We start from the raw sequence: 26,047 nt of genomic DNA, 5'->3' as shown, positions 1-26,047 counted from the left end.
CTATTAAAATTCTAGACTGATCATTTCTTTGTAAGTGGGCAAATGTACAAAATCAGCAGGGGATCAAATACTTTTTTCCCCCCACTGTATGTGTAGATTGCTGAGAATAAGGCTGTAATGTAACAACATGTGGAAAATGGGAAGGGGTCTTAATACTTTCCGAATGCACTGCAGGTCTTTCTTGGCAGCACTTCACCACATGGCTGGACAATAATCAATATAAGACAAAACTAGCGCCTGCAGGATTTGCTTTGCTGAGTGTGGTGTCAAAAAAGCATAACATCTCTTTATTACAGACAAACCTATCCTATCTTTATAACTATTGAATCTATTTGCTTTAACCATGACAGTTTACAATCTAAGCTAATGCCAAGTAATTTAGTCTCAACTTGTACAACAGCCACACCATTCATTACCAGATTCAGCTAAGGTCTATAGCTTAGGGAAAGATTTGTACCAAATACAATTTGTTTGGCCCTATCCGGGGGTATCATCGGATGGGGCCACAGTGTCTCCTGACCCCTCCTGTCTCAGCCTCCAGTATTTATGCTGCAGTAGTTTATGTGTCGGGGGGCTTGGGTCAGTCTGTTATATCTGGAGTATTTCTCCAGTGTCCTGTGTGAATTTAAGTATGCTCTCTCTAATTCTCTCGGGGGACCTGAGCCCTAGGACCATGCCTCAGGACTACCTGGCATGATGAATCCTTGCTGTCCCCAGTCCACCTGGCCGTGCTGCTGCTCCAGTTTCAACTGTTCTGCCTGCGGCTATGGAACCCTGACCTGTTCACCGGACGTGCTACCTTTCCCAGACCTGCTGTTTTCAACTCTCTAGAGACAGCAGGAGCGGTAGAGATACTCTCAATGATCGGCTATGAAAAGCCAAATGACATTTACTCCTGAGGTGCTGACCTGTTGCACCCTCGACAACTACTGTGATGATGATGATGATTATTATTATTATTATTATTATTATTTGACCATGCTGGTCATTTACGAACATTTGAACATCTTGGCCATGTTCTGTTATAATCTCCACCTGGCACAGTCAGAAGAGGACTGGCCACCCCTCATAGCCTGGATCCTCTCTAGGTTTCTTCCTAGGTTTTGGCCTTTCTAGGGAATTTTTCCTAGCCACCATGCTTCTACACCTGCATTGCTTGCTGTTTGGGGTTTTAGGCTGGGTTTCTGTACAGCACTTTGAGATATCAGCTGATGTAAGAAGGGCTATATAAATACATTTGATTTGACAACGCTCTTAGTTTTAAAGATGTTCATGACCAGTTTATTACTGGCCACCCATTCCAAAATGGACTGCAACTCCTTGTTTAGGGTTTCAGTGACTTCATTAACTGTGGATGCTGACACGTATATGGTTGAATCATCAGCATACATAGACACACAGGCTTTGTTAAATTCCAGTGGCATGTCATTGGTAAAAATAGAAAAAGTAGAGAGAGAACTGCCCTGCGGTACACCACACCCTACAGGTTTGACATTAGATAATCTTCCATTAAAGAAAACCCTTTGAGTTATTTTAGATTGCCATATCGTGGATTCAGAGCTGAGGTTGAAAAGCCATAAAACATAAGTTCTCTCAACAACAGGTTATGGTTAATAACGTCAATGCACTGAAATCTAAGTACAACTCCCACAATCTTCTTATCAATTTCTTTCAACCAATCATCAGTAATTTGTGTCAGTACAGTACATGTTGAGTGCCCCTTTCTTTAAGCATGCTGAAAGTCTTGTCAATTTGTTAAAACCTCTTAAGGATCCGCACCTTTTTTCAATTTTCGCCTAAAATGACATACCCAAATCTAACTGCCTGTAGCTCAGGACCTGATACCATTTGAAAGGAAACACTTTGAAGTTTGTGGAAATGTGAAATTAATGTAGGAGAATATAACACATTAGAGCTGGTAAAAGATAATACAAACAAAAAAAAAAGGCCATAATGTCTTATTCCAGCCCAGGCGCAATTTAGATTTTGGCCACTAGATGCCAGCAGTGTATGTGCAAAGTTTTCGACTGATCCAATGAACCATTGCATATCTGTTCAAAATGTTGTATCAAGACTGCCCAAATGTGCCTAATTGATTTATTAATACATTTAAGTTCATAATTGTGCACTCTCCTCAAACAATAGCATGGTATTCTTTCACTGTAATAACTACTGTAAATTGGACAGTGCAGTTAGATTAACAACAACTTAAGCTTTCTGCCAATATCAGATACATCTATGTCCTGGGAAATGTTCATGTTACTTACAACCTCATGCTAATCACATTAGCCTACGTTAGCTTAACCGTCCCGTGGGGGGGACACCGATACTGTAGAGAAATAGCATTGTATTTGCTAACACCATTTTTTCCAACAGTTTGCTCAGAGCTGGTAGCAAGCTTATAGGTCTGCTGTTAGAACCAGTAAAGGCTGCTTTACCACTCTTCTTTTTTTGTATGCATGAATACAATGACTCACTGTTCGTTGTTGGCATTTCCTGCCTAAGTCTTCCCACTTTGCCAATTAAGTAATCATTAAAATTGCCAACATCAAATGGTTGTGATGAATAAGATCTGATTAAAGATGGAGTTGAATGTGTCTTTCTGCCCATAGTTTCATTTAAAGTAAGCAACAATTTTTTTTTTTCATCATTCTTTATATCATTGATATTGGCTTCATAATACAGTTTCAGTTAAGTCACATAATTTCTCAATTTGTGCTGCTAGACTTATTAGCCACTCCTTTTGCCCAATATCTTTCAACCATACAGTTTTTCAATTCCTCATCAATCCATGGAACCTTACCAGTTCAAACAGTCAGTTTCTTAACAGGTGCATGTCTATCAATAATTGGAAGAAGCAATTTCATAAATGCATCAAGTGCAGCATCTGGATGCTCCTTATTAAAACACATCAGACCAAAAATTATTTTTTACATCATCCACATAAGAGTCACAGAAAAACTTTCGTACACTATTTTAGGCCCAGCTTTTGGAACCATGGTTCTCCTAGATATAGCTACTATATTGTGATCACTGCATCCAATGCGTATGGATACAGATTAAGTGGTAACCTACACATGGTCTTAGAAATACTGTATACTCCAGTCTATTGTTAAATAAGGGATAATCAACGAGGGGCTATGCGTTCTTTGTGAAATAATGAATGACGTGGAAGGTACAGTATGTTCAACGACGTGCCAGCGGAAATGAACTGACCTTCCACAGAGTTGCATTATTTTCCAGAGAACGCATAGAGTCCCGAGTTGACTATCCTTTTTATACCATGGCTATAATTGACCAGATTTGCCGCTAGAAGTAGCTAGCAAGTTTACGAGATAGGAACAGTAGTTGCCATGGTAACCAAACAAACAGACCTAGTTTTGTTTAGTACTAGCTTGCCATTATGAAAATCGAATTCAACAACGCCAATAATGGTTTTCAATTAGACTTTTGCTTTCAAAAGCAGCTCAAACATAGAACATGTAAGAATGAAATATATCCACTGAATTCTACCGTGCAAATATACTGTGTGTTAAAGGGAAATAATGCACGATCAAGAATGCCCTTCAAGCCAATAAGAAATAAGTATTCAACAATGCGACGGTATAATGATCTTTAATGTATAGTATGTATATTCTGAGATGAGCCACTGACCTGGAATTTGTCAGCTGCAGTCCTCAGATCTCCATCTCTCAGTAACCTGCTGTTCTCCTGCTGCTGCTTCTGCAGGGCTAGCCATGCACACTGCATACACAATTTACTAATTAACACACACAATACACATTCATGTACACACACTCGACACAGTTGATTGATATCACTCAAGTGCTGGCACTTACTTTTAGTTCACCTGTCAACTCCAAAACAAGGGAATCTTTCACCTCTGTAAAAGGATGAGGCGTTCAACCATTTAATTGTCCACATGAAATCTGTCATTCAGGAACCCTAACACATCAAATGATGGGACCACACTGTACAGTATAATATGAAAACATCCAGAGAAACTTCAACTCCCATAATACAGTGTTGCTGACCTGCCTGCCCTTTGAATTGCTCACACTGCTCCTGTAGCCTCTGTCCTTCTCCTCTTTGTCTGTGTGGTGGCCTGTCCATCAGAATGCAGGGCATGGCAGTCTGCCTAAACTGTCTGGGCCTGGGGTCAGAGAGGGACAGGATATCAATGTTCTCTGTTTTCTTTCTCTTCCTTTTCCTCAACTTGTATTACTTCACACCTACTGTACCCGTCTCCTCTGCCTCACCACCACTCTCTCCATTTCATCCACACTCTGGAGCAGTGCACTGTGGGATTTCTCGTTCTCAAAAAACTGAGCAGACTCCTGGGACATCTGATCCTTCAGCTAAAAAAGTTAGGGGTCATTAGAGTTGAAGGGTTGTTTTGTTTAGGTAAATAAGTATATCAGGCATCATATACTCCCTTCTCTGTCAGACGGCCCATGTGACGCCTACAGTGACCGCACCTGCAGCAGCTTCTCACTCATTTGGACTTTGACAATCTTCAGCTCCTCTACAGCCAGAGCCACAACCATCTGCAATAACAGCACCAGAACTATTAGGGTTATCTAAATATCAGAACATGGCTATATTTGCCATATACTCATAGTAAATAAAAGGTGTGTAAACTCTGACAAAGACTGTTTGTGTTGATGAGAGCATTTAAGAGCAGTTGGAGGCCACGGAAGGAGTGTTGTATGGCATTGAAGCTCGTTTGGAGGTTAGTTAACACAGTGTCCAAAGAAGGGCCAGATGTATACAGAATGGTGTCGTCTGTGTAGAGGTGGATCAGCAAGAGCGACATCAATGATATATACAGAGAAAAGAGTCGGCCCGATAATTGAACCCTGTGGCACCCCCATAGAGACTGCCAGAGGTCCGGACAACAGGCCCTCCGATTTGACACACTGAACTCTATCAGAGAAGTAGTTGGTGAACCAGGCGAGGTAGTCATTTGAGAAACCAAGGCTGTTGAGTCTGCTGATAAGAATACAGTGATTGACAGAGTCGAAAGCCTTGGCCAGGGTGATGAAGACGGCTGCACAGTACTGTCTTTTATTGATTCCGGTTATATCGTTTAGTACCTTGAGCGTGGTTGAGGTGCACCTGTGACCAGCTCGGAAACCGGATTGCACAGCGGAGAAAGTACGGTGGAATTTGAAATGGTCAGTGATCTGTTAACTAGGCTTTCCATGTGACATACCCTGCTCACTAGGCCATCACACTGGCAGCACAGTAGTCCTTCTCCTCCGGGCTCTCTCAGGGTACGGTGCATCTTCAGGGGACTAACGGGATGCTGGATGGGGTCACTCACCATGGGCTCCAGGAGCTGCTCTCTGGACACCCCCAGACTACCCCTATCTCTGATGAGAGCCTCTGCCTGTTCCTCAGCCACCAAGAGGCACTGTTGTAGCAGGGACAACGCCTCTGGGGCAGGAGCCCCTGCACTCTGGGTCTGGATCACTGAGCTGGACATTACTGGTGAGTGCAAGGGGGTGGAGAAGGGGCACAGCATCAAGATGCGCATGACTCACTCGAACAATACAGCTTTCCTTTAGTAACATGCATTAGTTGCAATAAACCGTTTATACATGTAGCATAATTCATACTAATTTACCTAGTTTGACAAGTTGGTAAACAAATTCGCTGGCTTATGTTATCCACATGACGTAGTTAGCGTGCTTGCCAACAAGCATCAATAAACATTTGAACCGACAGTAACGTTACTGTAAGTAGCTAAATTGCATCAATGAGTGTTGGCTAAAGTTAGTTTCTAGCTAACGTTAACATTAGCTTACGTCTATGAGACTAGACGTTTTCCAATCTTTTCAGGTCAAGTGGCCTCCCATAATACAACTTATAAGGATAGGCAAAATCAGCAACAAACAACTTTATTGGTTATAAAAACCTGAAACTAAAATATTTTTACAGGCAACATAACATTCTCATAATGCAATGGGTGTACCGCCAGCATTCAAGGTGCAATAGTGCACTGGCTGCCTTTGTTGTGTGAACACAGTAAATTGTGATGAATAGACTGAACGCAGATTATATACACACTCGTAAAATATATTTTACATTACTGATTAAACTGTACAAAAACACATGTAAGTACAAAATAAGTGCAAACACAGAACACACGACAACAGATAAAACTGATATTCAGTATCATTGCGGAGACTGCTTGGCCCGTAGCTTCTGTGAAGAGAGAAAACAGAATTCATATCAATTCAAACTGACTAATGTATCTCAATCCACTTCAACTTTCAATTAATTCAATATACAGTAATGCCAGATACAGTATCATGTTTAATTCCTTTAAAAATTGGGGTATTTTAAATGTTACCTTGTGAAACTCTTTGGCCTTCTCCCCGTTTTTGGCATATGCCTCCTGTCTGCTCCTGACCTCCTCCTGAAGCTTTACCTCATCTAGTCGGCTGTACAACCTGCAGAGAGACCATGAGAGAAACGGGTGCCGCTGAAAAAACCTCTTAGGTACCAGAGTAGGATATCATGTTAATGTGATGTGTGGTTGGGTCTTGTTCCAGCAGAATAGAAAGAACTTGTCACCTCTCTGTTCTCTGGCGCATGTCAGCCACATCCTGTATCCTCATCTCAGGAGTGCTGATCCTCACCTCCCCAACCTTCTTCAGCTTGGCTTCACTCACCGAGGACAAAGAGAGGACTCTGTTCAGTAACACTACAACACCTAAGACCAAGTGTTTGACCCATTACTAACCCCACATTCCTTCCCCAAGATTTGCAATGTGTTGGTTGGTTAACACAATATTAGACGTATCTATTGTTACCTAGCATGGGAGGCTGCAAGGGAGTTTGGAGCTTTGGCTGTTGCTTTTTCTGCTTGGAATCCACTCCTGCATGGGTTGACTCTGCACTCCTCCCCTCCCTCCTGGGTTTAGTAGTGGATGACTGAACAGTGGTTGGGTCAGACTGGGCCCTGGTGGTTGTGTTGGCCCTGGTCTCAGTGGTTTCAGACTGGGCTCTGGTGTTTGCTTTGTCTTCAGACGTCTTGGCCTGAATCTCCTCCACCCTGCGGGCAGACCTCTGGATCAGGGCTCTGCGTTTCTGCTGGAAGGCCTCCTGTAGATTCACGCTGGGACACGACTGGAACTCCAGCAGCATTACTTGCCATGGAAAGAAAAAATATATATAAACAAGGATTCACGTATGTACTTACAGCACTTCAGGACCTTGTACAGACCAAGAAAGGACTCAGAAGGAAAGAGAGAAGAGTCAGAAGTTTCAGGTCTTCTGGTTCTCACCTGCATGAGAGGGGGTTGTCCTGTAGGCTGGCGTCCTCCTCTGGCAACACTGTCCACTCTGATTCCTAGAAAACATCACACCAAGGTCAGAGACTACCCAACAAAATGCATGCAGCGGAGGAGGTTACAGCCGAGACTCAGTTGCTCAGTCTTCACAGACTCCTCTGGTCATTGGGAAATTACCTTTTCCACAATGCCTTATTGGTCTGATACCTCATCCATCTCTCCTTCCTCAGCGAGTCCGTGGTCCTTTAATGTGGTGTCTGTCAGGCTCATCAGGGTCAGCATGGAATCGTCCATTATCCCCTTCACACTGCCCACCTAAGAGAAGAAGAGAAAGACATCAAATCACAAAGATCAACTAATAGCATTACAGAAGACACCTTCTCAAAGCCCGCCTCGAGTGACATCCGTTAAACATCCCCTTCACTGGACCAATAGTCTGAAACATTTGAATAGTGAATTAAATGTAATGACATACCATTATTCTCTCCCAGATGGGAGAAGCATAGCTGGGCATCCGGCTCTCCTGCACCCAGGTCCTTAATGGTAATAGCACCTCATTGGTCAACTGTCTGAGGTGCTGGTGTGCTCTCCATATCAGTGTCCCCGCCTTCAAGTGGCTTGTCCAAAGTGGGGACATCTTCACAGAGAGAGGGAACATGCTGCCAGACCCCCCCACCTCTGCTCCTGGGGATACATCCAGAGCAGAGTTATGAGGGAGGCACTGGGACATGGTCAGCTGGTACAAGGAGTCGTGCAGGGCGGGCGAGGGCTGAGGTGGTTCCTCCCCTCCTCTCAGGCACTCAGGAGGGGGGGGGGTCAGAGGTGACAGACCAAGTGTCGTCCACAAACTCAACTGAGCATGCAGAGAGTTCAAGGTCCCCTGCAGGTTCTTCATGGTCACTTTCTTCTTCGTGGGAACATAGCCCCTCCACTTCCTCTTCTGGAAGGTGAAAGGTCATGGAGGGTTCAGCTGTCTTGTTGTGTGTGACTTCAGCCAGGAGGGGGTGGAAGGAGTCGGAGGCTGGATCCACAGAGACATAACATAGCAAAATATGATTAACAGTCTGAACCTAGTACCTCAGCCATACCATCACAACAAACGAGGGAAAGAGGATTACTAGTTAGGTGGGTCAACGTCAATGATGTAGGAAACGGAGGATGAGGTCAGAAAAAAATATCAGGAAATCCTGATTCATCAATAGAAAACATCTCGAATAGACTTACCCCCAGTCCTGTCTGCTTCCTGGGAGCTGGTGCCAGAGCGTTGCAGGCACTGGTAGTGTGGCAGAAGTTCCAGTCCAGGGAGAAAGGAGCTGCTCAATGAATGGGCTTCAGGGGCTCCCTCTGGGTCAGATGACACTCCTGTCTGGCCTGAGCCTCTCAGATCCACCCAGCCTAGGGAGTTAGACCCATCAGCTCCTAATGTAGGGGGGGTTCAGCACAGCATTAGCAAGAAATGTGCAAAAAGAATTAGAGAGGAAGGGGAATTGTAAGAGGCTGCTGTTTGGAAATTCCCTAAAATAGGATACTGCAATCAAAAAGAAAGATTCTAATTTTATGTGTACCCATCTGGTTCCCAGCAGAACTGAGAGAGAGGTTGAGCTCCCAGGTGTATTTGTCTATGATGCGCTGGATACTGCTGCTGTGTAGGAGTGAGTCTGAGATGGGAGACCCAGGACCAGATACGTCTCTACAGGAACTGTGTCTTCATGAAGAGGAGCCATTGACCGATGATTTCTTCCCTCTTCTAAACCCAGCCAAGAGCAGGGAAGAGTCTTATGGGGGTGGGGAATAAAACAGAGGATTAGATTTCTCCATTTTAAATGCAACTATCATTTATCACATAGAATTTCTGACATGACTGGCCTGGATAGATACTCAATTGATTAGGCTTATAAACAAGTCACACACACACACATTTTGGTGGAGGTGTGTTCAGGGTCAGTGGTGGCGAAGCTGCCAGAAGAGATGGTGGTGGAAGACAGGTAGTCTGGTTCTGAGGGTCTACCGGCTGACTGGAAGGACAGGATCTCCAACTGGACAAAACTGTTGACAGGGACACAACACAGGGGAAGACACCAGGGTTAGACAAGGTTTGATAACATAGCGACTGTATATACTGTGCATTCAGAAAGTGTTCAGACCCCTTGACTTTTCCACATTTTGTTACATTACAGCCTTATTCTAAAATTGATTAAATAAATGTTTTTCCTCAATCTACACACAACACCCCATAATGACAAAGCGAAAACAGGTTTTTAGAATTTAGACTAGAAATACCTTATTTACATCCTTGTGATGTTTCTACAACTTGATTGGAGTCCACCTGTGGTAAATTCAATTGAATGGACATGATTTGGAAAGGCACAAACCTGTCTATATAAGGTCCCACAGTTGACAGTGCATGTCAGAGCAAAAACCAAGCCATGAGGTTGAAGGAATTGTCCATAGAGCACCGAGACAGGATTGTGTCAAGGCAGAGATCTGGGGAAGGGTACAAAAACATTTCTGCAGGATTGACGGTCCCCAAGAACACAGTGGCCTCCATCATTCTTAAATGAAAGAAGTCTAGAACCACCAAGACTCTTCCAAGAGCTGGCCGCCCGGCTAAACTGAGCAATCGGGGGAGAAGAGCCTTGGTCAGGAAGGTGACCAATAACTTGATGGTCACTGACAGAGCTCCAGAGTTTCTCTGTGGAGATGGGAGAACCTTCCAGAAGGACAAACATCTCTGCAACACTCCACCAATCAGGCCTTTATGGTAGAGTGGCTGGACGGAAACCACTCCTCAGTAAAAAAGGCACATGACAGCACGCTTGGAGTTTGCCAAAAGGCACCTAAAGACTCTCAGACCATGAGAAACAAGATTCTCTAGTCTGATGAAACCTAGATTGAACTCTTTGGCCTGAATGCCAAGCATCACGTCTGGAGGAAACTTGGCACCATCCCTACGGTGAAGCAATGTGGTGGCAGCATCATGCTGTGGGGATGTTTTTCAGCGGCAGGGACTGGGAGACTAGTCAAGATCAAGGGAAAGATGAACAGAGAAAAGTAAAGAGAGATCCTTGATGAAAACCTGCTCCAGAGCACTCAGGACTTCAGGCTGGGAAGGTTCACCTTCCAACAGGACAACGACCCCAAGCACACAGCCAAGACACCGCAGGCATGGCTTCGGGACAAGTCTCTGAATGTCCTTGAGAGGCCCAGCCAGATTGTAAACATGTTGTTGTCGATTCAGCTGTTTGATCCTTTGGGAAGAATAAACTTGGTTTAAGTTTTCATAGTGTCCGTCAAGTTCTTACTCTGATAATTAGAACCTAACAAACATAACAAAATGTGGAAAAAGTCAAGGAGTCTGAATACACTGTAAATAATACTGTGGAAAGAGCTCAGTTCAAGTGTAGAAACCCTCATGAAATATGTTTTCACATATACTTCAGGAATATTTGATTTACATCATGGCTCAGAAAAAAAACACAGACACACACACACACACACACACACACACACACACACACACACACACACACACACACACACACACACACACACACACACACACACACACACACACACACACACACACACACACACAGAGAGCTCAGTTCAAGTGTAGAAACCATCATGACATATATTTCAAATATACTTCAGGACAATATTGATTTACATCATCGCTCAGAAAGGAAACAGAAATCCAGACACGATCACAAGACACACAAATACAACAAACTTATTCTCAAGCAATATCATGGGCATTGTAGGACAGACCACAAACCCTCAGATTTGGTAACTCCTCAATTTATCCACAATATGGTGGACCTCCGAGGGAGCCAAATATAACCAGTAAAAACCCTCAGACATAAATCATGGGTTAAACTTGCCTCAGGAGATTTTCCAGGGACACCTCTCCCAAACTCAGAGGAGTGATGAGACTATTCTGGGCAGACCGGGATGGGATCTAGGTGAAAGGATCCCTGTCCTATACTCCTGTGGTAACCACCCTGGCATAAGATATCTCCCTATTCCCCTTCATCCATTTCCTCCTTTCCTTACCAGGTTCAGGAGAGGCACCAGCCTCCAGCTGTAATCTCTCTCTCTCCAGGATAGCTTGCTGGATCTACCAGACCTGGTTAATGTCTCACTCCCAGCTGTGTGTTCCCCTGCACTGAACACAGAGGTGCTGGAGTGACCTCTCTCAGAGTGGGCCAAGGGGTCCTGTTCTTCTGGAAATGCCCTTTCAATACGAGACAGCCTCACACTCACTTCTGGACCTGTGGACACAGCACACAGTAGCTGGTTAGAGATACACGCTTGTTTATGAAGGATGTATACAAGTGGTTACCAGAGCTGACCACTGCCACATTTGGTGTAGTGTATGGTGCCCCCTGAGGGTGTGGCTGGCTGACCGACCTGTGATCAGGCCTGAGCTCATGCTGCTCTGTCATCACCATGACGACCAGCCTGGCGCAGGCCACCAGGGGTTTGGCTGCTCGGGGGTGGTGGTTGGGGAAGTTGGTGAGGGGCGGGTCTGTCTGGGTGTGAACTCTGGACATTGAGTGTGTTGTCTTGGCTCTGATTAGCTTCTACAGATGATGATGTTTGCCCATTGGACTCCGATGGCCCTGAGCAGAGCTGCAATCAGATGGACACACTCTGACCCCAGGACCTTTGACCCCAAACCATCAGCGATCTCTGAACCAGGCTGGGGGAGCCACACACACACACCGACACAGAGAGAGACCGGCAGACACAGAAAAGTCTAAACTACTTTAGAGTCAGTAGACAAGAGAGTATATCCACACAATTTCATTGACAATTTACATGTTTGGGCTACCTATTTATTTGTTAGTGTTAATCTTACTTTTTGAATCACTTTAAACCAATAGTGGCCCTGCCAGCAGGTAAAACCCTTGAGGTGTTGTTTGTTTCCTCACCTGTGTGTCGTCAGCAGTGAGCAGTGTCTAACACCTCCCTCTGTCTCCTCCTCTGCTCTTCCTCCAGCCATCTCCGTTCTTCCCTCTGCTCCCTCTGGGCCTCACGTATCTCCTGCCTCTGCCTCTCCACCTCTTCCCCAGACCTGGCTGAGGCCCACAGGACAGGCCCAGGCTTCACCGGGGCCTCCCCAGGGAGAGTAGCTGACTCTTCTCAAAGGGTTGGGCTAATGGCTGGGATGGAGTCAGCTGTTGATGGGAGTGGGATGCGTGGAGTAGAGTGGAGGGAAACTGGATCTGGTCTGTAGGACTGGGGGTCCAACGAGGTAGAGGTGCCAGGTAGCTTCTCAGGGAGGTCCTCTGTGACCCTACTAAACACATTGTCCGCCAGCCAAGCAGAAACACCTGCTCTTTGGTCTCTTAGGCTTTAAGCGGTGGGTTCGAGCTGCACTGGTGAGGCCCTGGAGTTGATATGCGAGCAGACTGTTGCGCCAGGAAGGAAGAGAGTTTGAGCCAAGATGGAGGGCTCCCGTGTGGAGAGGTCCAGAGGGGTGTGAGCTCTAGAGTGGGTACTAAGTGCTACAGGGAGACAGGGGAGCCAGAGGGGAGTTCTAGTGGCACTACCGGGGGAATGATTCCTCCTTTAAAGTGTGGTAGAGGACGGGCTGTGGTACCAGGAGGGAGACATGTTGCCGTAGTTACACCAGAATAGCGGTTTCTTAGCGTGTGTTGGTACTCTTCCAGACGCCGGTGAGACTCTTCCACTGACTGCTTATGAAGCCTAAGAGATGGAAACATTGAAAAATATTGGGGGTTATTCCCAAAAACAACCATAACAGAAGATGTTCATTTTATTGTTACATACAATAGATAGGTGCAGTGAGATGTGTTGTTTTACAAGGTCAGCCACAGCAAATTAGCATTCAGTGCCCTGTTCAAGGGCACAGACAGATTTTTCACCTTGTCGGCTCGGGTTTTCTAACTAGCAACCCTTTGGTTACTGGCCCAACACTCTAACCGCAAGGCTACCTGCCACCCTACGATATCGGCTGTGCACATGTGATACACAAATCAGCAATAGGCAGCTCTTTTAAATTTCATGATACGAATCAACCATTGCGAGAAACACACCTGTTCTGGTCTAAGAGACGCTGCTGATACTCTCTGATTCTCCTGGGGTGGTCATCCTCAGCAGCTGAGTGTATAGTAGACTGCACAGGGACAAACAAAGAACAAGTCAGTGTCGCTATTGCATGTGGAAACACAAACAGTCACACACAGAGCGCAGTTCAAGTGTAGAAACCATCATGAAATATATTGAAAAATTAAATTCTGGGTATTATTGATTTACATCATGACTCAGAGATACTGTGGTGGCTAATTTCTGCATTACCAAATTAGGAGAGTTACAAACACACAGGTCTGAGTTAAACTACATCTTTAATACTTAAGATACTTTTGCAAAAGCACTTTGACCTACAATGATGCCATTGAAAAGTGATTACACAAAAGTACAAATATCTTTTATACCCAAGACCCACCCCTCTCAATGTACATGACGAACAACAGATCTTAGGAACAGTTCAAAGGTTAAGTTCTGTTTGAAAGATATCTATAAAACATAGCAGAGAGCAACTGCTGTATCAAGTGTTCATTGTATAGACCAGTATCTGGTCCTCCTACTCCAAACTGGAACTGTCTCTCCCTGGTACAGTATAGAACAGAACCATTAGCTCATCCAATGGCATAAATCAATTGACAACTCTAGATATTGCCATCTCAAGTAAACCCCCTCTTGACTCCACTCCTGGACAAGCTCACTGAGGGGAGTGAGCCTCTAGGTCATACACTATCCCACAACATAGAAAAGGAGGGAGTGACTTGCGCACAGACATTGTGGAGACAAGTAATTGGTTCCCCATTAAATCACGCCATCCCTTCACATGGTTTAAGAATAGGTAAAGACAATGTTTCATTCTGACTTCTCCCCTCTCTGGGCCCTAGCTAAGGGAAAAGTACAACTGTCAACACCAGAGTCCAAAGGTCACGCCATCCTAATGACAAGTATCTCACATAAGCATATTATGCTAATAAAAACACCTTAATTATCTATGTTACCCAACTAATTCTGATTCATCCGCCACAATACATCCACACAATCCCACCCACATCCACCTACCTCAGGAGATGGAGCAGCAGGGCTGACGTCCTGGGCTGGTGTTTTCAGTGTTCCAGATGCAGCAGCAGTGTCTTGGGTCATGGCCGTCTGCAGCTGCTCCCTCTCTTCCTGGGCCTCCTGCAGTAGCTCCAGCTTGCTCTTCTTCTCCCCTAAATCCTGTAGCAGGGCAATCTGCTCCTGCCTCTCTAGCTCCTCCTCCTGGAAAACAGAGGCACCCACAGGTCAAACTATGAGCTTTCAGCTTTAGAGACACTTTCCCAGAAAGGTAAATACACATTCACTTGTTTTATTATACATCCCCCTTAAGACAGAAATATTACGCAGACATGTTATAGACATGCATGAATACATAGATACAAAAACACACACCCTTCTCTTCCTCTCGGTTTAAATGTGTGGATCTTGATGGCTTGTTTATCAGGATGGAGCAGGGTACCAGCTACTATGGAGTCCTCTATTGTCTCTATAGCTGAACAGATAAGATACATGAAGTAAATAATCAAACAAACACTGGGACGCTATTTTCTCAATCAATGCTTTTCTTGACTCTTCAACGTTTGGTAGCAAATAAAGACGGTCTACTAAGGGCTCTCTAACCTTGTGCTGGCTGAGAGGGGTCAGGGAGTCTGGGACTAGTGGTCAACGGTCAGCCCTGCTTTTCGCTGGCCAGAAAGCCTGACTCAATGGTCGTACCATCTGAGGTCGTGTCGCGCTCTGCTGTCTGAATAGTTTGGCAGTCAGATGTGGGGTCAACCAGCCTCCGGTAGCTCCACTGGTCTCTCTGTGACCTGACACGGGTCAGTAGCTTCTTCAAGGCCTGTCTGGGAGCACCACCTAGAGGCCTGGATGGTTCTACCATTAAAGGTAAAATAATTGTTTACTTTGTGCACATGATCCAACTCCATTTATTACAGTTTGCATAACCTTTTTTGACAACACTATGGTCATCCTCTGATAGTCAGTGATTCAAACATGAATCAAAGCCAGAGTCCAACATCAGAATGTCATCCATCACTTCACCTTCATCCGGTTGTTCCTCTGCCCCAGCCGAGGGTGTAAGGTCAGGAGTGGCCTCCTCCAGGGTCAGGTCTAGGTGTTCATCCTGGCTGCCAGTGGACACAGCTGGGAGAGGCTCTGGGACCAGCTGCAGCACCAGGTCACCTTTCACTCCTGCAGGCAAAAGAGCAGTACAGGTTTAATTAGATGAATAGAGAAACTCCATGCCAATGTACTAATGGTAATTAGGTCTCATAACGATGTGTCCACACTACTGTCTAGGATAGGGTAAATCTCTCCATTTCAATCAAGTAAAACAACTTATCTATGCACCAGGGCAATACCAACAAATTGTGTACTCGGGGCCAGAGCAGAGCACGGAAAAATTCATCCTGATTTGGACCCCCCACCCTTACTACTCTCTCCAGTGTACATGTCCTCAAAGGTGAACTCCATGTCCCTCTGCCAGTCCTCCCTCATCTCCTGTCTCTTGTAGAGCAGCTAGAAGATCTGGGCAGGCATCTGAGCCATCATCTGCCTGCGCCTCAACAGGTCTGTCTGATGCATGTGTTCCAGCTCCACCAGGAGGCACTCTCGGTCCTGACACAGCAGAAACAAACATAGGTATTGTTGTTGTCTTGGCCTTGACGCATACAATATGCATTGAAAGGATTTCAGGCATTCCTTTAACAGCTCAGGACAGATTTAGCCTCATAATGCAGAAAGTTGTACATGGACTTTTCTGTCATGTTATCACTTGAATAGTCTTCAACAAGGTGAGTGTGATTGTGTAGAAATATGTACCTGTGTGAGCCGTTCCCTCCTCAGCGCGTGGTTGCCCCTAAGACGAGCTTTCTCCAGCTGCTCCCGTCTCTCCCTCTGCTCCTCCCGTCCTAGCTCCTGCAGGCGCCGCACCTCCTCCTCTGCCACCTCCCATGCCTTTGGCTGAGGGAACAAAACACACCGGTTACATTAGAAATATCACACTGGGCCATTGCATATTTTTTAGCTTTGAAAGAGTAGATTACCTGTACTGTCAACTTCCCTGTCCACTGCAGTCTCTGGCATGTGATAGTGGGTCACAGAGAAGGCATCTCTGTCCGATTTCTTCACTCCAGGTAGCTTCCTTGACTCAATATTCTGTTAATAGTCAAATGAAATGCACAAAAACCTTAGAATATATTTTCTGGTATTGTTTTGAAAAGCTCTATTCAGACTGCTGTTAGCTCGTACTACAATGGAATACTTTTAAATGTGTGCTTTTAGAATGTTATGTGGGTTCTGTATTCCATTGTTTCCCGCTGCATCTGATTATGAACTATCCATCCCAAACCCACAGGCTCATAATACAACTTTTTAATGGTAGGACCATAGGTCACAATGTGCCCGAATCCTAAACCTGAATTGTACCTCAATTGGGTTGGGTGGAAGGGATGGGAGGTTGGCCACAGTTGCTGCCCTCTCCTTCTCCACTTGTATGGCCTTCTTCCTAGCCTCAATAAAACTTTGGGGAGAAGAAAAACTAATTAATATAAAACAAAGTAAAAATACCATGTTTGTTTGGCCAAATAAAATCCAGTGGATAGGCTCACCGATTTTGCTCCTCCTCCTCTTTCTGTCTCTGTGATTTGAGCTGTTTGATGGCGTCTCGATAGCGCTCATCTGCCGAACGTTATTCCCATAATTTCTCTGTGCAATTGCCTCACAGTCAGGCTTCTGGGGAAACATAGAAACATGAAGTGTGCCTTGATCAACCCGTTGTATAGTGAAGTAAAGAGTTATTTTCTGCTCTGGGGCAAGACCTATGACCCTAAACATTCCAACAAAACCCAGTAACATTACACTGGCAGTCTGCAATGGATCACACATAGCTAAGACATGGGTTGAGAGATTTTACATTTTCTTTGGCACTTCTATGTCCCTCTCCCAAAACTCGGAGATTGTCCTGATATAACTTTTGCAGGGTCTCCTGTTTCTCCCTCTGTTGTCGCTCCCACTCCTCCTTCAACTCCTGCGCCAGGTTCTGCAGCTCGCGCTCCCGTCGCTGCCGCACCTCCGTGCGGATTTGCAGGGCGATATACCGCTCCTGTTCCCGCACCTGTGAAAGAGTGGTAGCTAATGATCCGCACTTGGCAGTGTATGCATTGGCATACTGACAGCGAGTGGTTGCTAGCCGTTAGCTACGGTATACCTGTTCTATTCACAGCTTCCTTCTCCTTTCGTGTTCATCTCGAATGAGTTGCGCTTCTTCATTTGGACTTAACCGTAATCGAGCCACTTTTCTCTTCATCTTTAGAAAATCCAGGGATGTTGACAGGCGAAAAGACTAGTTCGCTGGTCAGCACTGGCTGAAAAACACCCATGAAAAACAAAGGCCATCCAGTTGTTGTGATAAGCTAGCTAGCTAGCACCAGACGCTTCATAGCAAAACAAATATACCCGTTTTCCCATTCTACATTGTTTTAAATCTTTATGATGCGTTAGCTAAACAAATAAATAAAACACTCTGCTAATTTGAATTAGCTAACGTTCAAAAGCGTTGCAAAATCATCTTCGAAAGTGTTGTTTATTAACCAAAGCGTTAGATCGTCGTCAAACGTCACTTCCTGTATTTTAAACTGCCCGCTAAATCATGTGATTGGATGCGTTCCACCATGACCAAAAACTGAGCGACTATTGCTGCGTTTAGACAGGCAGCCCAATTCTGAAATATAATTGGGTGTTTTTCAGAGCTGATCTTTTTATTCGAAAGACCAAATAGTTAAATAAATCAGAATTGGGCTGCCAGTCTAAACACAGCCTTAGAAATGCTTACAACATGTCATTTATCTGTTGCTGCATTGCGGATGAAAGGACCAGTGCTGTTTAAAGGACCAGTGCAGTCAACTTGATTTTCTTGTGTTTATATATATTTCCACTCTATGACGTTGGAATAATACCGTGAAATTGGGAAAATTATGATAAAGCCCTTTTAGTACAAGTCTTTGGAAAGACCTCCTGAAATGTCAGCCTGTTTTGATGGGATTGAGTTTTGGCCTGCCTGGTGAAATCACAGGCGGTAAACTATTTAATAGACCAATAAGAAAGAGAGTTCCAACCCAATCTGACAATAACAGCTAGTTTTCAGTTTTCCCCTCCCTAATCCCAGACAGTCCTAGCTAAATTCTTGCTTGAGATATTGCTCTTCCACTACAAGACAACGGTACTAGCCTACGGATCAGCAAGAGGAACTGCCCCTCCATACCTTTAGGTTATGCTCAAACCCTACACCCCTAAACCGAACACTCCGTCACAGATAGAACATGAGACAGATATTTCAACGGATTTATAAATGTGAAGCACCTGCCAAATATGGTAGTGAGAGGAAGCCCAGTATCCGGCAGTGGGAGAAGATGGAACGAGATGGATTTTGCCCGACATTCTGCAAATTTTCTCATTGATGAAACATTTGATCTTAATACAGTTTTCTGAGTGCAAAGGCGAATTGAGTTATTGCACACGCGCACTTCACAGAGTAGGCATTCCCTAACGGGATCTCGCTAGCTTGCTAGCTCGTGCTTGGCTCTGCCCACCTCCTTGCTTGTTCTGCCCACTATGACTCATTTGTTCCCATTGGAAACAACAGGCTGTGGTCTATCTTGGTTTAGTTATAAACACCCTGTTCTGCCACCTCTGGTCTCATTAGCCCTCCCACCCCTACGAGAGGGCAGCACCCGCTCAGTCCAGTCCAAGCTCTTCTCTTTCCTGGCACCCCAATGGTGGAACCAGCTTCCCCCTGAAGCTAGGACAGCAGAGTCCCTGCCCCTCTTCCAAAAACATCTGAACCCTACCTCTTCAAAGAGTCTTTTAAATAATCCCACAGCGCCCCTCTCGCACCCCTTCCTCACCCTGCCCCCAAAATGCCTTTTGTGAACTAACACTCGCACCTTACTTTTTTCCCCCTTACTAGCTCTGACTTTGCTGATAGATTCTTTATTGAGATCAAATGTACTTTTGATTTGATATTGAGTTAAACACGGCTGCATTGGACCTTTAATAAACAAAATCTTTATCAGTTATTAAACACAAAATTGCCTGAACACACAGTATGTGTGGAACGTACCCATATTGAACACTGCACTGTAGGTGGCAGCATAGCCCACGTCCAGTGGTAGGTTTCCAGGACAGTACACACGAAGAAGACATTGTAAAAGTCGTCCTTTTCCTAACGGTGAGCTATATTTATATTTAGCTAGTTAGCTATCTATCTCACATTCCGTTGAAAATCGTTTGTATAACATAAATTGTATTCCGCTTTTATCTAATTGTAATGTGCATTAGGGAGCTGGATTTTATACTAGGCTAATCGGACTGGCTTGTTTGCTTTGTTTAGCTAGCTATCTGTTGTTAGCCAATGCTAATGTTAACTAGCTACAGTATGTGATAATGTCTAGCTAGCGTCACTCAATGCCAACTAGCTATGGCTAGCTGTAGTCTTTTTAGCGAGGTCCTTATTTGTCTAAACTTGCCCATGGTCTGTGATCATCATAGTTATGGTGGGTAAAATGTAGTGATTAGAATGGTTTTGTGTGCTTTAGGTGTGATTCCTCTTCGCCATCAACATGTCGGGTAGTGGTCCAGCAGTGCGTGTCAGCATCGAGTCGTCCTGCGAGAAGCAGGTCCAGGAGGTGTCTTTGGATGGCATGGAGACATATGTCCCTCCCCTGTCCATGTCCCAGAACCTGGCCAAGCTAGCCCAGAGGATCGACTTTGGCCAGGGATCAGACTCTGATGAAGAGGGGGCGGAAACAGAGCCCAGGGACCCCCAGGAGTGGGGGAAGCAAGAGCCAGAGGAGGATGAAGGTATGTCACCCCATGGACACATTCAGTGTTTGTCTTGTGATAGAAAAATTACACATTTACCTGATTTTGTTTGATATTAATAGTTAGCAATTAATACTTAACAAATATGAGGATATTTCTGTCCTGTTAGTGTCTGTGTTTTTATGGTCTCCACTCTAGTTCCCTGCAGAGATGGCTTGAGCTGACAAATGAGTTAAAGACAGAGTTGCATAGACAATAATGTGTTTTCCTAGAGATAGCTTAGGAGTAGAACAATCCCTCATTGTCTCAAAGTCATCTTTGCATCTGGGAAACTAAGCCAGGGTTTGGGTTAAGACAACAACCCACATGCAGATAATGACAGGAGGAACCCAGAGTGGCTTATGATGCTCCTTGGTCTGCATGAGGGGGGTTGAACCAACCATGGCTGAGCATTGTTAGTGTCAGCAATATAAAGTACTCTGCATTTGTGTGAAGGTTAGGTTTCTCGGTCCAACAGTTAAGGGTGGGGGGTCGACCAGCCTCATTATTGCAATAATTAATCGATATAAAATAAAGATGATTGTTTGAAGAAATTACCAAATCTCTCTCAGTACTGAATTTCCACGACAGTCTACACCAGCTTCATTAATTGACTGTAAAGGTATTATTTCTGCCTTGGAGAGTTATTATTGAAAAACCACCGTACCTTATGTTCCTGAGACCATCTGATAGACATCTGTAGCAGGGCTTTGATGATACCAATAGCACAATATTTTTTCCATGGCAAAAATGAAAACACGAAGCAGACCTAACTCTTTGGTCTTTTGAAAACCTGCTGTCTGTAAAACATTGTGTGCTAAAGCTTGGAAAATAAATAAATGTGCCTGGATGACAACATAATGACATTTGTTTCCAACATTAGGTCTGTTTTACTAAAAAGTTAAATCCGCTTCGTGTTTTGTTTCCTTGCCAAGATACTAATGATTATCGCAATACTGGTATGTACCCGGCCCAAATCTGAAGCAACACTTATGATTTCTATTAAGTGCTCTGTAGGGAGTTGATCTGAACAGAATGGTTGATTGATACTTGCTCCTTCTTCTTCCAGCCACAGTGAAGTTCCAGCCGTCCTTGTGGCCCTGGGACTCTGTGCGTAACAACCTCCGCAGCTCCCTGACAGAGATGTGTGTGCTATACGACGTCCTCAGCGTAGTCAAGGAGAAGAAGTACATGGCCCTGGACCCAGTGTCCCAGGACCCCTCAGCCGGAAAGGTAGGCCTAGCTAAGTGGCTTTACTCAGGACTTCAATCTTTTCAATGCATCTCAGTAGTCTTAAGTGGTTCATTCTTCATTTGCACTGACGTGGAAGAACTAAACTGATAATGAAAGCTAATTCCTGGTACACAATACACATCCAACATCTTGCTTACTTTGATCTATCCTGTGTTTTGAGGTCACTGCAGATGAAGGAGATGAAGCCACTGGACTATTTGACATGTACCTATGACCTCCCTCTCTCTCCCCTGACCTCCCTACCTCACTCCTTACTATAGACGCCCCAGGTGTTCCAGCTCATCAGTAAGAAGAAGTCTTTGGCCACAGCAGCTCAGCTGCTCCTGAAGGGGGCAGATAAACTAAGCAAGTCAGTGGCAGAGAACCAGGAGAACAGGAGACAGAGAGACTTCAACTCAGAGCTGCTGCGGCTCCGCTCGCAGTGGAAACTACGCAAAGTAGGAGACAAGATCCTGGGAGACCTCAGCTACAGGAGCGCAGGTGTGGAGGCTTTAACTCTGCTCAAATGTCTCATTTAGTGTCATTGCAGTGTTTACCACCTTCTGCACATTCATTGTTTTTCTGACATTATATAGCTAATTTCTAATGCCATGTATCTCTCTGCAGGATCCTTGTTTCCTCATGCCGGCACCTTTGAGGTGATAAAGAACACGGACATCGACCTGGACAAGAAGCTCCCGGAGGATTACTGTCCACTGAACGTCCAGATCCCCAGTGATCTGGAGGGATCAGCTTACATCAAAGTGAATAGATACTGCTCAGGGAACATACCTCATTGTGATAATGTTGATGTTCGGCCTGGCCTCTCAAACATTATGTGTTGTCTTCCAGGTTTCAATCCAGAAACAAGCCCCTGACATAGGTGACCTAGGTACTGTGAGCCTGTTCAGAAGGCAGCCTAAAGCTAAAGCAGGTACTCAGCCGTGGCATGTGAAGCTGGAAGCTGCCCAGAACGTGCTGCTCTGTAAGGAGATTTTCGCCCAGCTGTCCCGGGAGGCGGTTCAGATCAAGTCCCAGATCCCCCACATCGTAGTCAAGAACCAGATAATTTCTCAACCCTTCCCAGGTGAGGATACTTCACGATGGATGCTTTTAGGAGAGTTATTGTAGCCTATGGAAAATGAATACTCCATGAAACCATGCATTTTTCAAAATCAATCCATTTTACATGTTTTTTGTTGTTGTCTGTTACCTGGAGTAGTATGTTCTAAGTGTCCAGAAATGCTTTAGCTGTTATTTAGCTGTTATTCACCCCTCGTCAGATGTGCAGAGTCCTACTCTTGGAGATTTCTGTATTACACCACTATTAAGGTTGTCTATCCTCCCTGCAGGTCTCCAGTTGTCCATTTCTCTGTGTCACTCCACTGGAGAGAAGAAGAACCAGAGGGCTTCACCAGAGAAACCCAAACCCGACGACCACCTCTACGTTTTAGAACACAACCTGCACCAGCTCATGAGAGAGGTGGGTCCGCCAGTCTTTCTGGGTGGAAAATTCTGGAAGTAAATTGAACCTTACCATCTAGTAATTATATTGTTGACCAAAAGACATACTCAGACAGATACTGACCAAACTAAGTCCCCTGTGTTTTATTTCATCTTATACATATGCACATGTGTGTATCACTGCTGATTGTGTGAACTGTGATACATATTGATCAGTATATAAATGCCCCACCCTTCCCACCCACAGTTCCACAAGCAGACCTTGAGTTCCATAGTGATGCCCCATCCGGCTAGTGCCCCCTTTGGCCACAAAAGGCAGCGTATGGCAGGGCCCATGGCCTATGACAAGGCTGAGATCTCCAACCTGCAGCAGAATGAGGGCCTACTGGAGAAGATCATCAAACAGGCCAAACACATCTTCCTACGCAGCAGGTAGGCACAAACACACACCACATCAATGATAAGCTCATACTGTTTTATTAATTATAATATTCTTCTGTCAGGCTTGTTGTTTCACTCAAAGCACCCCTTATCTTTTTTGTCAAATCACAAATCATGAAAATGTTTGCACAAGGAAACAATATGTTACTGAATAAACATTTTACAGGACAGCAAATCAACATTGACTGCAAGTCCACCCCTGGTGTCTGTTTCAGGACGGCGCGGACCATCGACAGCCTGGCCAGCCGTATAGAAGACCCCCAGATCCAGGCCCACTGGTCCAACATCAACGATGTGTACGAGTCCAGTGTCAAAGTCCTCATCACCTCCCAGGGTTACGAGCAGATCTGCAAGTAAGTGAAGCAGGAGCCAAGCCAGAGTAACAGAGGCAGAGTACTGTTAAAGCCAGGAGGACTGGCTAGGCCAGAGCAACAGAGACAGAGTACTGTTAAAGCCAGGAGGACTGGCTAGGCCAGAGCAACAGAGACAGAGTACTGTTAAAGCCAGGAGGACTGGCTAGGCCAGAGCAACAGAGACAGAGTACTGTTAAAGCCAGGAGGATTGGCTAGGCCAGAGCAACAGAGGCAGAGTACTGTTAAAGCCAGGAGGACTGGCTAGGCCAGAGCAACAGAGGCAGAGTACTGTTAAAGCCAGGAGGACTGGCTAGGCCAGAGCAACAGAGACAGAGTACTGTTAAAGCCAGGAGGACTGGCTAGGCCAGAGCAACAGAGACGGAGTACTGTTAAAGCCAGGAGGACTGGCCAGGCCAGAGCAACAGAGACGGAGTACTGTTAAAGCCAGGAGGACTGGCCAGGCCAGAGCAACAGAGACAGAGTACTGTTAAAGCCAGGAGGACTGGCTAGGCCAGAGCAACAGAGGCAGAGAACTGTTAAAGCCAGGAGGACCTTCCAGGCCAGAGCAACAGAGGCAGAGTACTGTTAAAGCCAGGAGGACTGGCCAGGCCAGAGCAACAGAGGCAGAGTACTGTTAAAGCCAGGAGGACTGGCTAGGCCAGAGCAACAGAGGCAGAGTAGTGTTAAAGCCAGGAGGACTGGCCAGGCCAGAGCAACAGAGGCAGAATACTATTTCTACATGGTTTAAGGGACAGTGTTTAGAGAATATACTTCTGGGCCAGGAAGTGTCAACATATCTTCTAGGCAAGTTGGTTAAGAAAAATATCTTATTTACAATGACGGCCTTCACTGGCCAAACCCGGCTGACGCTGGGCCAGTTGTGCGCCGCCCTATGGGACTCCCAATTACAGCCAGTTGTGATACAGCCTGGATATATGGTGAGAATACATTAAAAGGGAAAAAGTTAGGTTCCTTGCTCGAACAACAGAAGAAGAGGTTTCACCTTAATGAATTACCACCAATTTAATTGGCCAATTTTTCAGCTTTTTCAACGTTCGGTAAAAATAAAAAGTCTTGTCTAGCAAAAACTTTGACCATGGAGAAAGAATGTTCCATGACCTTCTGTGTGGGTGTGTGCAGGTCTATCCAGCTGCAGCTGAACATAGGGGTTGAGCAGATACGAGTGGTGCACAGGGACGGCCGTGTCATCACACTCTCTCACCAGGAACAGGAGCTGCAGGACTTCCTTCTCTCCCAGGTCAAGGGACACAGTGACTGCTGTCATACCACCGCCAACTGCTGTTTATGTACCCTGTATTACACTCAAGTATAGCTAGAAGCCACCTATATTTTCTGAAGTGCATAACATTTGCTAGACCTAGTTCTTCACTTGGCTTATTGCTCCAGGGAAACTTTTATTCAAATCAATTTCAAAGTATTGATGTAGCCTTTTTGTAGCTGCCTGTTAGAACCAGTGTGAGTAACAGTGTCCCCTGTGTCTGTCCCCTGGTACTACAGATGTCTCAGCACCAGGTCCATGCGGTACAGCAGCTAGCTAAGGTGATGGGTTGGCATGTTCTGAGCTTCAGTAACCATGTGGGCCTGGGCTCTGTGGAGAGCATCGGAAATGCCTCGGCCATCACCGTCGCCTCCTCCAACGGGGAGTACGCCATCTCAGGTACCGTCTTCAATCAATCAATCAATCAGGCATATTGGATGTCATACACCTTAAACAACTAATTTAGTCTGAAAACTAATATAATGACTGAAATGTATAAGATAATGGTAACATTTGTCCAAATGAATGTATCTTCTCCAGTGCGTAATGGTCCAGAGAGCGGCTGTAAGGTCCTGGTCCAGTTCCCACGCAGCCAGAGCAAGGAGCTGCCCAAGTCTGACGTCATCCAAGATGGGAAGTGGAACCACCTGCGAGGGCCCTACAAGGAGGTCCACTGGAGTAAGATGGAGGGACGCAACTTTGTCTACAAGATGGAGCTTCTCATGGCTGCTCTCACCCCCTGTCCTTAGGTCTCTCTCTCTCGATCCACTTTTGTGGAAATCATGCATTGATGTTAGTAGAATTGCTTGGACATTTGACTTACCCGTGTCGATGTAAAAAAAAATATATATATATATATATATTTCAAATGTTGTTACAGTAAAAAAAACTCAGCTGTGAAAATAAATATATAATTTGTTTCCACTTGTCAGTGTGTTTCCTTACATAAAATAGCATGGACTAATATCAGCTGTTGTGTGTGTGTGTGTGTGTGTGATAGTAAAAGAATACATGCAGCTAGTCTTGAG

The 26,047-nt window shown here is 45.1% G+C and overlaps 1 protein-coding gene and 1 long non-coding RNA gene across 10 annotated transcripts; one reads left to right on the top strand and one right to left on the bottom strand.

Moving 5' to 3' along the window:
* Window positions 1-5,887: 5,887 nt before the first annotated feature.
* On the bottom strand, window positions 5,888-18,012 carry LOC106613053 (uncharacterized). 9 transcript variants are annotated; one of them, XR_006771210.2, is made up of 25 exons: window positions 17,599-18,012; window positions 17,305-17,505; window positions 17,000-17,123; window positions 16,818-16,911; window positions 16,436-16,547; window positions 16,212-16,352; window positions 15,818-16,007; window positions 15,432-15,581; window positions 15,009-15,263; window positions 14,781-14,880; window positions 14,412-14,609; window positions 13,364-13,443; window positions 12,236-13,013; window positions 11,712-12,003; window positions 11,355-11,572; window positions 9,219-9,347; window positions 8,867-9,076; window positions 8,526-8,720; window positions 7,777-8,322; window positions 7,479-7,616; window positions 7,296-7,360; window positions 6,822-7,157; window positions 6,583-6,670; window positions 6,359-6,458; window positions 5,888-6,210 (listed from the first exon to the last, which is right to left on the bottom strand). It is a non-coding gene; the product is annotated as an uncharacterized LOC106613053 (long non-coding RNA). The 9 variants fall into 9 exon arrangements; XR_006771209.2 differs by having other exon boundaries at window positions 15,824-16,007; XR_006771208.2 differs by having other exon boundaries at window positions 11,712-12,060; window positions 15,432-16,007.
* Window positions 18,013-19,583: 1,571 nt separating this feature from the next.
* med17 (mediator complex subunit 17) lies at window positions 19,584-25,939 on the top strand. The gene is given in 12 exon segments (NM_001173859.1): window positions 19,584-19,617; window positions 19,985-20,249; window positions 21,319-21,482; window positions 21,764-21,983; window positions 22,110-22,246; window positions 22,335-22,569; window positions 22,835-22,965; window positions 23,194-23,378; window positions 23,603-23,740; window positions 24,881-24,998; window positions 25,259-25,418; window positions 25,560-25,939. Coding segments are annotated over 11 exon segments (1,938 nt in total). The 5' UTR covers window positions 19,584-19,617; window positions 19,985-20,008; the 3' UTR covers window positions 25,769-25,939.
* The last annotated feature ends 108 nt before the right edge of the window (window positions 25,940-26,047 follow it).

The sequence above is a fragment of the Salmo salar genome, chromosome 09 (assembly GCF_965601325.2).
Source record: "Salmo salar chromosome 09, fSalSal1, whole genome shotgun sequence".
Classification (NCBI taxonomy): domain Eukaryota; kingdom Metazoa; phylum Chordata; class Actinopteri; order Salmoniformes; family Salmonidae; genus Salmo; species Salmo salar.
Note: the sequence above shows the minus strand (reverse complement) of the source record. Positions and strands in the feature narration are given on the sequence as shown.